The sequence below is a fragment of the Coenobita brevimanus genome, chromosome 82 (assembly GCF_032717465.1).
Source record: "Coenobita brevimanus isolate Jiangsu-jjx chromosome 82, ASM3271746v2, whole genome shotgun sequence".
Taxonomy (NCBI): domain Eukaryota; kingdom Metazoa; phylum Arthropoda; class Malacostraca; order Decapoda; family Coenobitidae; genus Coenobita; species Coenobita brevimanus.
The window spans coordinates 20373002-20391878 of record NC_137035.1 but is presented as its reverse complement, the minus strand read 5'-3'; the positions used below and the strand labels follow the sequence as shown (position 1 = coordinate 20391878).

The 18877-nt window shown below is 43.0% G+C and overlaps 1 protein-coding gene across 1 annotated transcript in view; it reads right to left on the bottom strand.

The window, feature by feature from the left end:
• The window catches only part of Mdr50 (Multi drug resistance 50), a 74471-nt gene extending 62408 nt beyond the window's left edge, over positions 1 to 12063 (bottom strand). The window contains exons 1-4 of the mRNA XM_080279986.1: positions 12025 to 12063; positions 8591 to 8687; positions 4292 to 4503; positions 1338 to 1488 (exon numbers count right to left, since the gene is read on the bottom strand). Coding sequence (XP_080136112.1) covers positions 1338 to 1488; positions 4292 to 4503; positions 8591 to 8687; positions 12025 to 12038 — 474 coding nt within the window. The 5' untranslated portion in view covers positions 12039 to 12063. The remainder of the gene's footprint in view (positions 1 to 1337; positions 1489 to 4291; positions 4504 to 8590; positions 8688 to 12024) is intronic.
• Positions 12064 to 18877: the final 6814 nt, after the last annotated feature.

The window sequence follows — 18877 nt, the reverse complement described above, 5'->3', positions numbered from 1 at the left end:
ATCTGCCTTGTACCTATGCATGCCCCCCTATCAGCCCTTTACCTACAGTATGCATATCCCCACCCACCTGCCATTTACCAGTGCATGCCCCTATCCACCTGCCCTGTACCTATGCATGCCTTCACCCACCTGCCATTTACCAATGCATGCCCTCACCCACCTGCCATTTACCAATGCATGTCCCCACCCACCTGCCATTTACCAATGCATGCCCTCACCCACCTGCCATTTACCAATGCATGCCCTCACCCACCTGCCATTTACCAATGCATGCCCTCACCCACATGCCGTTTACCAGTGCATGCCCCTATCCAACTGCCCTGTACCTATGCATGTCCCCACCCACCTGCCTTGTACCTATGCATGCCCTCACCCACCTGCCTTGTACCTATGCATGCCCCTACCCACCTGCCTTGTACCTATGCATGCCCTCACCCACCTGCCTTGTACCTACACATGCCCTCACCCATCTGCCTTGTACCTATGCATGCCCTCACCCATCTGCCTTGTACCTATGCATGTCCCCACCCACCTGCCATTTACCAATGCATGCCCTCACCCACCTGCCATTTACCAATGCATGCCCCTATCCACCTGCCCTGTACCTATGCATGCCTTCACCCACCTGCCTTGTACCTATGCATGCCCCCCCGACCAGCCCTTCACCTATGCATGCCTACATCCACCTGCCTTTTACTTATGCATGCCTACATCCACCTGCCTTTTACTTATGCATGCCTACACCCACCTGCCCTTTACCTATGCATGCCTACACCCACCTGCCCTTTACCTATGCATGCCTACACCCACCTGCCCTTTACCTATGCATGCCTACACCCACCTGCCTTTTACCTATGCATGCCTACATCCACCTGCCTTTTACCTATGCATGCCTACACCCACCTGCCTTTTACCTATGCATGCCTACATCCACCTGCCTTTTACCTATGCATGCCTACACCCACCTGCCTTTTACCTATGCATGCCTACACCCACCTGCCTTTTACCTATGCATGCCTACATCCACCAGCCCTTTACCTATGCATGCCTACACCTACCTGCCCTTCACCTATACATGCCTACATCCACCTGCCCTTCACCTATGCATGCCTACACCCAACTGCCCTTTACCTATGCATGCCTACACCCACCTGCCCTTTACCTATGCATGCCTACACCCAACTGCCCTTTACTTATGCATCCCTACACCCACCTGTCCTTTACTTATGCATCCCTACACCCACCTGCCCTTTACCTATGCATGCCTACACCCAACTGCCCTTTACTTATGCATGCCTATACCCACCTGTCCTCTAACCATGCATGCCCCCACCCACCTGTTCCTCAGCTGCATAGTTCATGGATGAGATGAAGAGGTACCCCATGATCAGCTGTATGGCACCGATGACAGTGGTACCCACACCAAAGTTGATCACATCCTGGAAAAAGTCCTCCACTCCCAACTCCTTTGACAGATATTCCTTCGCTCTGACGGGAAAAGGCAAGGCAACGGATAGTAGGGGAAATGTATCATCACCCTTACCCAATTTCTACGCTTGATTAGGCTTCATTTGGTCAGGTTAACTTAAGTTAGGATTAGCAGTTTACCAAGTGGGCGCAAGTCTTCCAAATTTCCTGTTCAAATGTCTTTCACAGGATGATTAAGTTAAGGTAGAAGTTTTAGCCTGATAGGAATTAGACGTTTCCAACGTTATGTGTAGTAGCAATCCTAGGTGGTTAAAATCATAGGGGTCTGGGGGGGTGAAGCCTCCCAAATAGGTTAAGTTGGGTTAGGTTGGTGGGATCATCAGTAAACAAGCTGCCGTGGGCGTCCAGGAAGCTTCCTTAATTAACCCGCCCCGTACTCACAACGTACGATGCACGTTGCAACTTTTTTCACGTACGATGAAAGTTTTCCTATTGCAAAGTCCGTCATTTGCACATTTTTCAAATTTCGTGAGTGATTTTTGGCCCGTATACACGAGGCACTTTCCTCTACCCGATGCCCGGCGGGGAAATGCCTTACCCCACGTGACCTCACCCCAACCCCGCACGCCACTGTCTCGGCAACTCACCTGTTACCATTGACCTGGCCAGTAAAGATATGCCGCGCCACGGTACGACATTCAAGGCCAAAGTGATTCCCCAATCGATACAATGTGGAGGACAAAGTTTACGTAGCGTTAGAAGAAAAAACAGTCAGAAATGATGATCAGGTAATGTCGCCAAAAAAGGTGCGATATGTTGATGTGTTTAGTAGGTGAAACAAGGCTTATTTCGCCTATATTACTGTGTGAAAACTAATATACTCTTGTACTACATATAAATTCGTACAAAAAATAAATAAATACCAATTATGAGTTGTTTGGAATAGTTACCCCTCCCACAGAACGTTTTCTCTGGGGCTAGACCCCATTGAAAACAGACCCAGGTAAGGGTATTGTTACCTGTAGCGGAATTTCAAACCTAAGGTGAGCGACTTCTCATAACAGGCGGAGGTTTGAGCCAAATAAAAAAAAGGTGAAAATTTGTCAGGTTTTGGGGGTGGGTTTTGTAATACATTAGTCGGTACAGGGCGGGTTAAATGCCCTACAATAGGTTAAATTTGTTCTATATATGTTTTGTGGTCTGGAATCAACAAGCAGTTATGTGTGTTGCATACTGTACTAAAGTTGCTTTCCTCAAGAAAATGAAGAAGCTAGGTAGAATTGCTAGGCCGTGTGGTAAAATTTTACAAAGTTAGGTAACGTGATGCTATGCGAGGTTATGCGACGTTATGTGATGCTAAGTGAGGTTATGCGACGTTATGTGATGCTATGTGAGGTTATGCGACGTTCTGTGAGGTTATGTGAGGTTATGCGACGCTCTGTGAGGTTATGTGAGGTTATGCAACGTTCTGTGAGGTTATGTGAGGTTATGCGACGCTCTGTGATGCTATGTGAGGTTATGCGACGTTCTGTGAGGTTGTGAGGTTATGCGACGTTATGTGATGCTATGTGAGGTTATGCGACGTTATATGATGCTATGATTTGATGTTTAGGCAGAAAGGATTCAGAAATATAGCACGAAGGAAGACAAAATTATAATTCAACAATGAACAATGCCTGGTGAAATGTACCTACAAAATATAATCACCATCATCATCATCCAGATCTCGTTTCCCACTCCAGGATAGAATTAGATAGGGATCAACCACAAAAGAAAAACAAAGATTAACTAACCAAAGTCTGCTAAACTGAATGGGTCACACTCAGGCACTCACCATTCAAGCCCTCAGAATCCCGACTGCACCTCACAGGCATACACACTCACACTTACGTTCTTCTGTTAACTGGAAATATAATTCAACTTTTTACTCTAACAGTTATGAATCTCATACATGATACAAGGTGATTAAAAATGTTCCACTTACTGTATATGGAAAATATCTTGTTACCTTATTTTTATATGCAATGACTAAATGACACGGAAGCTGACTTCTGAGCAAAGAAGGTAAGCGGAGACCGACTCTATGAAGCTATGAATGAACATGCATTTGTTATCGTTAACTGGTGGGACTAGCTTTACAAAATTTAACATTAGTCTTGTTAATATTTCTGAAGCACCCTGCATGATGGTCTGTCCCATTACAAATGTTGGTCCCATTTAAGCGTTAATATTTTTGAAGCACTCTGTACTTTCAAAATTTTGCTTCCTCCAAAGATCGCATCAGTGGTTTTCGACAGGCACTGTTGACTCTTGTTATTCATCGTTTTAAACTAAGTGTTTACCTCTGTAATTGTTAATTCCGAATATAACATGGCTCTGACGAGGAACCTCCATGTGGTATCGCTATGCACTCTTCGTGGGCAGACGTGGCATCCACCCAGTAGCCAAACCTCCTGTATCCTACCTCCTGTAGTCCTCATTTCCCCTCGACACTCACAGAGTATCTTTCCTCCCGCGACAATCACAGAGCATCTTTCCTCCTCAAATTCTTTGGCGTATGCTTATTATTGCCATGACATAGTGGACTAATATTTCATGTAAAATCTTCCATTGCCACCGCTTACAAGAAAATGTCAGAGAACTTTTGTCCGTGATATAACTTCCTACCCATTTCTGATGTAACTGTGATTCGTTCATGCACTCTTGCTTAATGCGTCTAGGAAAGCCGTTACTTTCCTTTTCATTAATAAGAAAACCAAAAATCAGCGATACCCACAATTACTACTTACTAATGCCCTAAACACACACACACACACACACACACACAATCCTAACATATACAGTACAGCAGAACCATACTTACTCCTCTAAGGTGTAGTTCTCCAAGTCCGGATACTGTTCAACATATTCAAGATAAGTCTCGTTGTCTAAGCTGTTGATCATCTCATGGTAGACAAAAGCGTTGGTCACATCGCCGAAGAGGATGAACAGCACGGGCATACACAGACCTGACACCAACGCCGCCACAATGCCAAGGACCGTCAGCGCTTTTTCTTTTGCAGTGGCGTAGCGAAACTAAAAAAAGATAATAATAATAAAAATAATTAAAGAAGGCATTGACAACTTCGACCAAAAGGATGAAAGACACGGGCATACACGGACCTGTGACACAAACGCCGCTACATCACCAAAGACCGTGAGCGTTTTTTTTTTCCCCTTCCTGTGGCATATCATAAGAGAGAGAGAGAGAGAGAGAGAGAGAGAGAGAGAGAGAGAGAGAGATTGGCCTACTACAACTACGTCAACTTCGCATTAGGGGCATGTCCGTCACTTTCCTCCCTGGCACATCACATCAGAGATCTTCATCTATGACCAGGCACACTGAGCTTAGGAATATTAACTAGCAGAGGACAGTGAGAAGAAAAGGTCTATCTATCTATCTATCTATTGCCAGACGCCTCAATCCCGTTTGGGGTGGCCACAAACAAATCGCCTCCAAGTCGCCCTGTCCCCCGCCATTTCACTACCCTGCTCCCAACTCACACCCCCCTCTCTCATATACCTCTCCACCCCATCCCTCCATCTCATCCTCGGTCTCCCCCTCCCTCTTCCACCCTCCACCTCACTCACATACACTCTCTTCGTCAGTCTTTCACCCTCCATCCTCTCCACATGGCCAAACCACCTCAGTGTGTTCCTCACAACGCTTCCTATCACATCCACATCAACACCACAACGCTCCTTTATATCCTCATTCGTCAGCCTGTCTCTCCACGTGACTCCACAAGCTCCTCTTAAATATTAAATTCTGTCACCAACTGCACAATACCGAGCCTCCTCTGATTCTTAGCCCTTCAGTGCGATGGTACACTTTACTTTATTCTTGCAATTTCCTAATTATTTTATTTAGTTCAGGGGAGGCATTTTTAACTTCCAAGGGTTAGAAACAGCTTTCACTAACCCCATTCAGGTTATCATTGTCAAATTTCCTTTCTAACTAAAGTATAATCATTTGGTGGACGCCTGAGTAGAATGAAAACGCAAAAGCCACCGTAGTAGCAGCTGTTGTTGTTACTGTTGCTGGTTAACCCCGATATGTCTGGTTGAGCAGACCCGTCCACCACAGGTAAGCGGCTGCTTCTGTGGGGCCGCTACAGGTACAGTACAGTACAGTACAATGTATACATTGTGTGGGGATCCGGCGCCCCATTGTGGAAGTCGGTGACTCACCCAGGGGTCCTTCCCACGGCAAGGTACAGTTAAATATGAGGAGGTTTGCCTTCTGGGTGAACACCGCATCTTTTCCACCTAGGGTGCACATCAGTACCACGTCTAGGCTCCCCGTCAACGCTGGTCTTCTTGGTGAAGGGGTTTACTCAATGTGGAAAATCAGGTTAGGATGACAGCGACGACTGAAGTGCAACCAAAGACTAAAAAAACTGAAATGTTAAGTTTTACAGACAACTATGACGCACTCACGGCTGAATAAAATTACCAGGCACTAGATGGACATAAAAAAAAGTCTCAGGCTGAAGGGGTAAATGATGCTCTTCAATAGACAGTACCCTACTGACATCAACTTGGTGTATGTGATGACCAAGATCACTTCTGGTTGTGTTCATTGTAATTATGGGATGAGACACGCAGCCTACGTAGTAGTAGCAGGCAGTAGTTGTTCCCTAGGAAGTCTGGCCGAACAGCCCCGAGTCCCTAAGGAAGGCCATGGCCGGGACCGGGCTTTCCCACAAAGCTCTCAAGGAGTGTAGCCTACGTTATAAGCCATGCATGTGTTCCAAAATGTCAACTTATTTAAACAGCTACTGCTGTAGATTGTGAGAACTTGTAAATTGGCTTTACCGTTAGAAATGGAACCTCAGTATGTAATTTTTAGTTAATATACTATGGACCTTATTTTCAAAAAAGAACGTTCAAAAAGTCGACTTCACTTCTCAATAATATGGGTTTTCACGAAGTTAAAAGCGAGATAAGTGATACACTATTAAGACAGTTGAATTAATCTTACAATAATAGGGAACATAATAACTATACAGTATATCGTGGGTAGGAAAACGTAAAATATATTCTCCGAGGCAGCGAGACGAAGCAACCTGGTTACCTTGCTTCTCGTACTGAGATTTGGAATAGAAAACAAATGCAAAAACTATCAATTTACATTTTTATGACTGAATGGTATAATGATATTCAGGATAACTTTATAGTGAAAATCAGGGAAAACAAAGTCTGCTAATGAGATGGCAAGTAACTTCTGACAGTTGAAGTGCAATCCAGTGCTAAACCATGGCAGATTTTGTGATAAAATATTGACGCTCACCTCATGGCACTGTGAAACTTACCCAGTGGACAAAAATATTTATTCATTACCACGCTAGCTAGTCTTTCAGCAAGTCATGCTTGTCCGCTGTTGGTATAGTTACTCGCACTCAGTGGGCCAAGGTTACCAGTAACCCAGTCCTCCTATACTTTTTAGTAACCTCTATCGGACAGGTGTATGTGAGGATAGAGAACGTGGTGAAAGCTTTTTGGCCTATCTGATGGAGCCAGGATTCCGTGGGCTTGAATGACGAGTGAATGGAAGCGTGGCCCATTGAACTGGGCAAACTTTAGTTGTCTGGACGTTGCTACTCCTCACCCTGCCCTAGGGTGGGAAAGGAGGTCCGGATGATGATGATGATGATGATGATGATGATGATGAGTAATCTGTGGTAAGTGGGGGCGCTCACGATCCACTCACTCGATGAAGTGCGACATTACATCGAATCTACACTAAATGCTTTCCTGTATTTCAGGAAGCCATTTACTACGCTGGGTGGTAACCATATAGCCATATGACACCTGGTGGTGTAGCCGGAGGAGGTGTTCAAACCGGATGAGGCCCGTAAAGGTTTACATCCGAGGGTTGGTTGGGGTTTATTGATAACAGGAGAAAGAGAAAGAGTGGAGCGAGAGAGAGAGAGAGAGAGAGAGAGAGAGAGAGAGAGAGAGAGAGAGAGAGAGAGATGGTGAAAGTCAATGAGATACAGCACATGACAGCGAGTCACACACACACACACACACACACACACTACACAGAGAAGGCTACTTACCAGCATGTAAAGTGCTGCGGGACAAAAGTTCTTTTAATATTCTACTGCATCTACTTTACACTTACCTTCTTCAGTACAATGACATTAGTTCTTATACACTGCTACCAGACGGTTTTATCAACCTGGGAAAGGGGTAATGATGGCTGTATCTAACTCCTCCACTTGGAAAAGTCTAAAGGGAATAAAATCGCCTGGAGGCAGCAATAAGAGAGTCTATACTACATCACGGGACTGCGGGGTTAAGGCATACCAGTCACTTGCCTCCCTGATGCATTTTATCCGAGAAAATTATCACTGGGTGGAAAAACATGCCAAGCCTTTCCCAAGCCAGGAATATTAGCCACCAGACCAACACGACAAGTAGGAGAAGTCAACTACTGGCCGAGCTTTGCCCCTGCTGTATTCTGTGCTGGAGAAGGGCAGTGGGTATGAAATAGAAAACACTTCACAATTAGATTCGAATCAATATCATGGTGACTAACTCTGAAAAACAAAATGACCAGCAATCACAGGTAACTGTTACAGACACCAGTTAATGCTGCAGGTCACGAGGTTTTAAAAATATGACACCTGACACGAGGGGTCCTGAAACTATGGCGTGTATTTTATAAAAAGGATCTTCACACCTTCACTACAAAGAAGTAATTAACTTAGACCACTACTAGATTATCTCAGGAGGACCTCTCATAGCAAAGGGTTTAAGGAAGGCCCTATCCAACCCTTCCATTTGGAAAAGTGTCTTCAAAGTCAAATATATTTGTCTTGTGCTAACAATAACAGTATACACAATACGTCATCGGAGTGGTTAACCTACTGACAGGATAAACGAGCTCCATGACTGTTAACTATAACCAGATCGTTTTGCTTTGCTTTTTGTTTTTAAATTTTACCACTTCAATATTTACCCTAATTTGAGTGTGAAATGTTTGGTAGGCGTGTGTGTGTTTGTGTGTGTGAAGACAAACATATATACAAATAATCTTAAACCCAACTTATGCTTAGAGTTTATAAACTGAACCTCTGTGAAAGCAATACAATGATGTGCTACAAATACTTACCAGTTGTGTTAAAGGAACCGGGGGTAGTTTATTTTCTTCTTCCTTGTCTTTGTCTTTATCCTTCTTCTTTTTCTTCCCTTTACGCTTTTCATTTTTACTGAAAAGCAAAAGTATACAAAAGTTTCAGTACTCTAACATTCGTATTATAAAACCTGACGGATATTTGAAGGATATATTCCATGGAGGGTACAGACGGGAAAGTTGCACGAACCATGAGAGGAATAAGGAACTGGGAAAGCAAGGAGGTAAAGAAGGCGTTGCATGACAGCACTGTGATTCCCACTCTAATGTATGGAACTGAAGCTATGGAAAGGAGTTACCTGAAAGTACAATGTGAAGTTAGCGCACGAGGAGAGACAGACAGACAGATGAGGAAGTTATATGGCGTTGCGGTGTTGATGTGGATGTGTTGGGAAGCGTTATAAGCACCACAAATGGTTTGGCCATGTAGAGAGAAAAAATAATGAGGGATTGACTAAGAGTGTATATGTGGCGTGGAAAGGGAAAGTAGGAGGGGGAGACTGAGGATGTGATGGAAGAATGGGGTGAAAAGCTATGTGAATGAAGGTGGAGTAGGTTTTACGACCGGCAGCGCAATGGTGAAAGACAGGGGTACATAGAGGCGATTCTCTTGTGGCCACCCTTTTCGGAACCAAGGCAGGCTACTGACTGACAGACAATTTTAAAACACCTCAGAAGACAGTAAATAGTTGGACTGCATTGTAAACTTCATTCATTTTCATCCAGGGATGTTATTCGTCAGGTCTTTCTCTACTCCAACCTTGTTACCTCTCCCTTTCACAAACTCACTAATTCCATCGTCCTTTATCCTGTCACGTTTCCCTTCTTTCCTTACACTTACTCACCAATACTATTTTTACTTTATATTTATCCTGATCATGTTATTATTTCGTACAGACACAATATCTTCCACTCTTTGATCGACAAGGCTTCTCTGCTCCAGATCTTTCACGGTTCGGTTAACATTTCTATCCAGTCCAACCTATGCATCTCACATTTTCTACTGCTCTCTCTTGATTCTTTATACTCATTTCAACGTGGCACACCCATACGTTAATTTGGATACCAAACACACCTTCATGCAGTCCTCTTGTATCGTTTAATCAAATCCCTAATTCGTGTTAAGGCGTTCATGGCATCAACATCTACCACATTACTACCCTGGGCCATTCTACTGTCCTGTCACTGCATACGAGTATTTACCTCTCTCTTATTTGTCACTGTTCAGAGGAACTTAAACTCCTTCACCACTCCCTGTTTATCTCCATTTACCAAATTACGGCGCTGGTGAGGGACATTTGGCAGCTCCACGTTACAAGGTTACATATTCCCCGAAAGCACGATGATGGATTGTACGAGACGGGCAACTTAACTCTTCAAGTGGTTCACGTTCAGACGAGCCTGAGGTAACAACAACAATAACCCAACCAATCCATCTCAGTGAGTCATTCAACTACTGTTTTACTTTTACCTCCTTTTACCTTCACATCACGCCGCATACACACACTCACCCATTAATTTACTTATATTTACACCATTGTCTTGCAGCTCAATGCGGCAGATAATGTAAAGCCCATCTATATAGACAAGATCTAAAAAAGCGAAAAAAAAAAAAGAAGAATGTGCAGATAGAGCCCAGAATCTGGTGTTTTAAACAGTGAGCGAATTTCATTGGGCATGCCACTGAGAATTCTCCCTCTATTGTAATTTCCCTTTCCCAGTCTTCTGAACCCTGAATCATCTATCTTACGTGGTAAAATGACGTTTCTATGATTATATATATATATATATATATATATATATATATATATATATATATATATATACGATTATATGTGAAGCTAAAGAACGTGGTGAATGTTTTTGGCGCATCCGATAGAACACAGTATCATCTGCAAACAACAGTACAGGGAGTTTCCAAACACTATCCTCTCTCACCAGGGCCACTCCAACATCCACTACCCTACCTTGTACCTCTTTTATTACCCCATCCATGAACAGACTGAACAGCCATGGAGACATGACACATCCCTGTTTCAACCCAACCTTCAAAGAGAAAAATTTACTTAGTTCACCATCCACACGCACTGCAGCCTTAGCACCATCATACATACTCTTTACAGCATTCAACAACTTTCCATCTACTCCATATATTCTTAATACTTTCCACAATCCTTGTCTATCCACCCTGTCATATGCTTTCTCCAAATCCATGAAAGCCGCATACAACTTCTTTCCCTTCTCTAGAAACTTTTCCACTAAAGATCTACGAATGAATATCTGATCTACACAACCTCTTCCCTTCCTAAAGCCTCCCTGTTCTTCTCCAACTAATTCCTCTGTTCTTTCTCTAACTCTGTCAATAAGTATCCTACCATACACTTTTCCTATTATACTAAGAAGACAAATGTCCCTATGATTACCACACACTTCTTTTTCCCTCTTTCCTTTGTACAAGGGAATAATTATACCTGACTTCCAATCCTCCAGGACTCTACCTTCCTCCCAGGCCAATCTGCACATCGTCCACATCCATTCTATTACTATCTCTCCCCCATGCTTCAGCATTTCACCACACACTCCATCAATTCCTGGGGCTTTCCCCATTTTGACTTTCTTCATTGCTTCCACAACCCCTATCCTACTGATTTCTTCCTGTCTTCTCACCTCCCTCCTTCTCCCAGCCATTCCCCAGCCACTTATACTCGCATTACTTCCATCCTGTATGTTCAACAATTCCTTAAAGTGTTCTCTCCATCTGCTCACTTTTTCTCCCTTCTCCACTAGTAATCTACCATTTTTATCTTTCATTCCCCTGCTAACCTCACTTCCACCCTGTCTTACTCTCTTCACCTCTTTCCAGAACATCATCTTACAGTCCCTCCACTTTACACTCAAATTCCTTCCAAATTCCTCATCCACTCTCTTCTTACTCTCTCTTACTAATCTTTTCACCTCTCTCTTTCTTTCTACATATAACTCTCTCTTCCGCCTCTCAACTTCTTCCACGCCCCTATTACTCATCCACTCATTGTATGCTTTCTTCTTTTGTGCCACAGCCTGTCTCACCTCTTCAGTCCACCACGCTGTTCCTTGCATCCCCCTCCGTCTTCTCTTCCTCCCACACACCACATCACATGCTGCGCACATTTCTCACAGTGTATGTATATATATCCCATTGAAGCCTGGTGTCCGGAATACTGGACAGAACTGGGATTTTTCAAGTCTTTTATAAAGTATGGAACCCCCGGGTAGGGACCTATGAGCTTCGCGACAATGAGCCGATAGGCGGAGGGCGGTACGCTTAGGATCCAGCCAGCGCCATGGCTCGCCCAGCACCCCGGGGATCCAATGGGATATATATATGTAATACCTGTTAATTTATATAATTGCCTTTTTTTTTTCGAGCTCACCTGTCCGCCGGCATGCTGACAACTTGAGTATCATTAATTTCATTCTTCATTTCATAGACGCCGTTGGTGGCCACCTCACTGCTGTCCTCTACTGCTGATTTCAACCCCATGTCGTGCGTGTGTGTCGGGGGGGGGGGGTGATCCCTGTAACATTAAAAAGCATATATACACACTGGCAATGTACAATAGCAGACATATACACTGAATCACTTCGCAACGATACGTAACGAGACAGGCGTTGAAGGGGAGTCTACCCCTGGTGGTGCTGTACCCCCTGGGTAGAGCAGAGGCTGTGTCTGCCCATCAGCTACACCTGCCCATATTTCCCCGCACCTTGCCCTGGGAAGGAACTATACTGTACCTGTAGGACGGCCCGACAGAAGCAGTTACGTGTGGTCGATGGGACTGCTTGGTTAGGCAGGGTTAGGCAACAACAACAGCAACAATGATAAGTATGGAGACAGTGAACAATATCTTCTGGAACAGTGATGTCATCTTTACAGCCCAACACACTTTCACAAAATAATGTAAAATTTTCATAAATGTTCGAGCGATATTAGTCAGCAACAGAGAGGTCGATCAAAAATTTATCTGTAACTTTTTCGTCTTTATGTTCTGAAACAGTGGACAAAGCGATAGAAAAGAATCTCAAATAAATTGTCATGACTGTGTACTACGCTCAATTTGAACTTTTCTACCAATTTCTTCCAGTATTTACTCGAGCGGCTATCCATTTATGGACAGAGGTACGAGAGATTCTTAAAAAAAGAATGAAGAGAGAGAGAGAGAAAAAGACACACACACACACACACACACACACACACACACACACACACACACACACACACACACACACAGAATACTAAGACTATGAATTCGTGGACAAGTGTGTACCATATTAGCTTGGGATAATTTTAGACCTGAGGGGTAAACTGTTTACGCAAACCGAATGCCAAGAATCTCTCTACATTTCTTATTTCACGATGACAAAAAAAAAAAAAGAAAAGAAAGCAAAAGCAAAGAAATAAAAGAGAAGGAAAATAATATTCATTATGGCATTAAAAAACTGATAATAAAAACATATTTTAGGGGCATGAATGAAATACAACTTACGTAATTAGTTTACCTGAAGCCTTGTATGATCTTGTTTGATATAAATATCGTGCAGTTCCGTATCTTACCCGGAAAATGTATTGCGTATTAAACCTGGCATTCCACTTCCCAGCAGTTCATTCATTCAACATACACTACGTCTCTTTGGATCTGATAACAGAATCGTGGATTAGATAAGACTACCTGTAACCATCACAAGACAGGTAAAAAGGAAGTCTTAAAAATAAATTAATAAATATCGCTGAGTACGCTTTGTCACTTATTCGCTGTCACTTCAGTTACCCGTGACCCTTTTACTGCGGCAGGTGTACTTCAGCTGACGAACACCTGTTAGTCAAAACAGAAGATTTAATGAGATGCCAAAACTTCAAATAAGCACCTGAAAGCATAACACTGGAGGACAAAACTATTAAATGACAACGCATACTGCATGATAGTAAAAAAAATATATATATTTAAAGTTGCTACAGTCGATCAAAAAAGTATCGGTGCATATTTGGCACAAAACAATCTGACAACAAAGACGATGGCAACTGCAAAATACTCAAGTATTTTCCTCACGCTGATAAACCTCCTCACATATGATGCAATATGTCACTTGCTTGTGACGCTGTGTAGTCAGCGTTGTTATTGTATGCATATTCAGACGATAATAAATTAATCTTCGAGAGACTTTACTTGGTACACTGATCATTTCGGACAGCATCGCACACATTCCGTTTTTTTTCTTTTCTTCTTTAACAAATAAATGGTAAAGAACGTGTATACGGTATAATCTGGTCTCCTTACTGTGGCCTAGATTTTCGTCCTCGTGACGCTCATGAAGCTCAGTGGCAGAAAACGACAATGCTGCAACTCTACATTATTTTCCTCAGCACTTTATCATGATTAACATCATAGTCTACTATAAATTCAGTGTTATAGCTCAGCAATGAAGGTGAAGAGATGACAATGTTGGGCCAAGTTATAATAAAAATTATTGTATTAGTTACCGTAGCTCATAAAAGTCAAGGGTGGGCTATCATGAAAATGTTGTGTCAGTATTAATCAAAACTGTTACACACAAAAATTATGTTAAATCCAAACCTTAATTAACTGACAAATACTTTTTTTTTTTTTTGTCAGAATAACTGCAAGATTAATGCACGATCGCCATATTCATATCACTTCATATTACAGGGGTACGTAACAGTGTCTTATCAAATACAAGTGGTAATCATCAGGACATGTGATAAAAGGTATGAGAGAGAGAGAGAGAGAGAGAGAGAGAGAGAGAGAGAGAGAGAGAGAGAGAGAGAGAGAGAGAGAGAGATTCGGTAGCTACTTAAGAAAACTCTCGGTTAGGAAAGACTTATCATACTGATGCAATTAATTCAGACTTACTCCTCTAGTCCCACAAGCCTCTTCTAGGATCAATAAAGACGACTGGAGATTGCATGAATACCATGGATAATACGCAAAACATCCTTTCCTGTAAGATTACGAATGCATTGATGTCAGCCTGAGAACTAAGAACTGACCTCCACGTACATGGAATGTTGCAGGGAAGTGAGAAATTCAAGAATAATATAATGGAAAAATTAGGCAGCGGATAAGAGCAGCTGCGTTGGCGATAAACCCTATCTTATCAGGGAACATGAATACGTGGCACAATGGGGAACTAAATAAGGCACGTTTATGCCTGTGATGAAAGCAGCCTACTCATGCTTACACTGGAAATACCTGGCCGAGGGCATCCCATGGCGCAACGTCTACATGTATGACAGGATTTGGAACAAGGGGACGTTTGTACCTAGTTAAAGTAGTACATCTATGATAATCATAGATAAGCATAGATGTGTGTGTGTGTGTGTGTGTGTGTGTGTGTGTGTGTGTGTGTGTGTGTGTGTGCGTGTGTGTGCGTGTGTGCGCGTGCGCGCGCGCGCCACCATAAGAAGAAGAAATTGTGTCCATTGTAACAGAGGGAGTAAGGAGAGATGACGCAAGAAGACGATGCTGAAGGCATCATGTGCGCAGAGGAGCTAACCAGCCGAATAACCTTCAATTCTACACTTTAACCCCTCCACTGCGTAACATACATTCCTTAGTTATTCCCGCTATATCCAGACCATCTTTGTCAGCTTAGGAAATACATTTTGAATGGGGGGGGAGGTTAGATGTACCCTCCATTAACTCCTTCACTACTTAAGGTGTCTCCTAAGTTTATGAAAGTTGTTTAGCGATTAGCAAGAGTACAATAAAAGAATATGTGCTAGGCTGGGGCGCCCATCATCCACTCACTCCATATTATGTTATCTATGTGTACATCTATGCTGTGTGGCAAGCCAAACAGTCTCCTGGAACCTGGGAAACCATTTACTACACTGGATGGTAACCATACGACCCTGCAGGGATAGGAAAAGGGGAGCTGGTGGGCAGAGATTAGAGTTACCCCACACACTATCTTTACTCGCTGATAAGACTTAAGAAAAGTTCACTCCATTCTTAGGTCAGAAAAGAGGTCTGAATAATGATGACGATGTTGATAATAATGATGATATCTCCCCTTCATAATTCATTCACTTCCTAAACCGACTGCCACCCCCAAGCCTATAGTACAAATCTTACCTGTCTCCTCAATACATACGATACCGCCAGATGAGTTTGTAGAAGCGTTATTTACGGATCACCCTGCATTATTCATTTTATTCCAGCAACCTCCAGGGGATTTTATTCAGCTTTGAGGAAAAGTTTTGTCCTGTTGAGGTAAATGTTGAAGGCTGAACTTAACCCAGGACGAAAGCTTAATACCGTACCAATTTGAATACAGTCGTCGAGAGGATGCAAGAATAACGTGTGTGAGAGAGAGAGAGAGAGAGAGAGAGAGAGAGAGAGAGAGTCAGCTAGGCCTACTTAATCATGGTGATCGATTCTGCTTCGGACAGACAACTCCGGCGGATTTCAAAACGCCTTCCCTACGATGACGACACAGCAACCTTATTCATTTTTATTTTTAACCACCCGAGGATCATACTCTCCTTCAACCCTTCAGTCCCATGAAGTACTTTCATCTTAATCAGTTCACTGTCAATTTTATTCAATCAGGAAGGATCTGTGGCTGGCAAAGGGGGAATCAAAGCTATATCGAATCTCTCCAGTCAAAAGGGTGCTGTAGAGGGACGCCTTCACGTGTTGGCACTGATAAAGCCGGCCCGATCTACTGACTGGTTATACAAACGTCCCCTGCCAACTTCCCTGTCCCCTGAAAGGAAGCTGGTGGAATACAGGAGGTGGGGCACTTCAACCTGCTGTCCCCTGGGTTCACACTTCATATGAGCCTTGGTTTCCAATCACCACCACCACCACCACTACTACTACTACTACTACTACTACAACTACTACTACTACTATTTACAACAACAACAACAACAACAACTACTACTACTACTACTATTACACTGAAGTAGTTATCCCCCTGGCTACAGTTAGGTATGTTGTATTTAATTCTTAGTTACACAGTTTTATTCAACTTTATGGAGGTGTCTCATAATGAAGAGGTGAGTGAAGGCTACACATAACCCCTCCAGTTAGAAAAGTCTGTCCTAAGCTGAACAAAATTGTCCGGACAGAAAAAATATATATATGTCTGAAGGGTAACAAAAAGCTCGGACTCATCTGAACTGAAGACTAAGGTTGCCCTCATCCAGCAGTCAACCATCCACCTTTCAGGGGAACGGGGAGTGAGCTGAGGAACATATGTATAACCGGACAGCAAAGCCGACAGATGATATCAGTGCCACCACGTGAAGCGTCACTCTCCAGCACTGGAGGACGGAGGCAACTCAGGAGACGTATCGCAATCGCTAAGGTGCTGATTTCGCAAGAGAAGTTATGTGGTCAATTGAAGACTGATCACGAGAACGAGATACCAAGGATATACTACTGAGAGAAGATGAAGGACTGAACTTGTGTTACTGATAGCTGCCCACGGGGAAATCGTGTGGAAGATTGCAGAGAGTAGAAAGAAAGAACCGAGTTAGTGAACTATTTAAAAAGAGGTTTCATTCGTCCCAGTATGAAATGACAGTTATATTCGACGTTATGTAAGTTGTACGTGGCCTCAAAAAAGATAATGTATACGTTAATCAAATAAATCACATTGGTGGCATTGTAGATTGGATGATGTGCTCGTGCTCGTGGTTTAAACGTAAAGCTTTCTCCACAAGGACGAACAATAAGCTAAGCATGGTTCGCTCTTATGTACCTGGCGTTGTTTGACACAGGTGCCTGTCCAGGACTCCCAGGGTCCAGTAAAACTAGGCAGGCTTGTGAGGCTGTACTAAATGTTAGGGGAATGAATCAGGAGGGTAAGAGAGAGGGGAGGAGACAATGAAAGTGCTCAAAGAAACAAGATATAAGGTGATACTGTGAAAGACGAAGGTGAAAGTGAGAGTGTGGTAGATGAATGCAAGGGGGTGACATGTTTAGGACTTAAGTATTAACGCTCGCTGACGCAATAAAAAGGGCATTTGTTTACTGATTAATGAAGAATAATTGACAGGAATGACTGATTATGAATGTATCTATATAAACTCAAAGCGTATATAGACTATATGTAAAGTTTACATGTAAGATGGCTTACAGCGAATCTGATCACTGTATATGCACCACATGAAGACAGAAGAAAAGGTTAGGATTTGGAATCAACACAGACGAGTAACAGAAATCATACCAGGGAATTAAAGAAAGTGTGGTGGGTGATCTGAATGGAAGAGTTGATAAGGGTCCGGTGAATAACGTGATGGTTGTTTTGGTGTGCGTGGGGAAACTAACAATGGATGTTAACTGAAGGACGTGTCTTGGGAGAAGGGACTGCATACGTAATCATTTCTAATGCACAAAGAACAAAGAAATACCATATACTGTATGATATATATATATATATATATATATATATATATATATATATATATATATATATATATATATAATAGTGTAGAGGTGGAAAGACTAACCTGCAAAAGTAAAGCCATGGGCAAAAGTTCGTCGACAATCCTGTGTCAGTATTTATCCTAACTTCTGTGGCCTATTTCTTTTTCTTCCTAAACAACGGTGAGTATCCTCTCTTTTCATAAAGTTCTTTTGTTGCGTGCTTCCCACTGCTATCACATAGTTCATACAGCATTATTATATAAAACACCTTTTATTTCCACATCCAGATGAGGAGCTGCCAACGAACTTTTGCTCATGGCTGTGCGTCTGGGACCGGGGGGGTTAGCGAGGGATCTGGGGACGGTTAAGCTAATCATTGATAACGCTGTGCAAACTAGGGCATGTGCGGGCATCGTGACCGTCTTCATTACGAGAGATCACCCCTCCATCAAATAAATCGTTGGACTGTTTAAATCACGCCTTCAAGCTGAGGTGCATGGTTGTACATATATAACGCTCCCCTCCATTTAGCCAAGTGATTTCTCATGTGTTGTGTGAATGGGGCTCTGTCGGTGTTAACAAAACATATCCAGCATCATTTATTGATTTCCTACTCCGACTGCCCCACCCACACCAGCAGACTGAGCCGTTCCCTGCAACACATAGGAAACCGCTAGGTGTTTCTAGTACGGCGCTATTTAAGGCCCACCCTGTAGATCTCTAAACTCCTTCATCTCTTCCGCGAACGCTGGAAATCCTCACAGGACCTTCAGGTTAACAATAAACTTTATATTATTAAACCCTCAGTTCCTCCCTGGCACACATCATC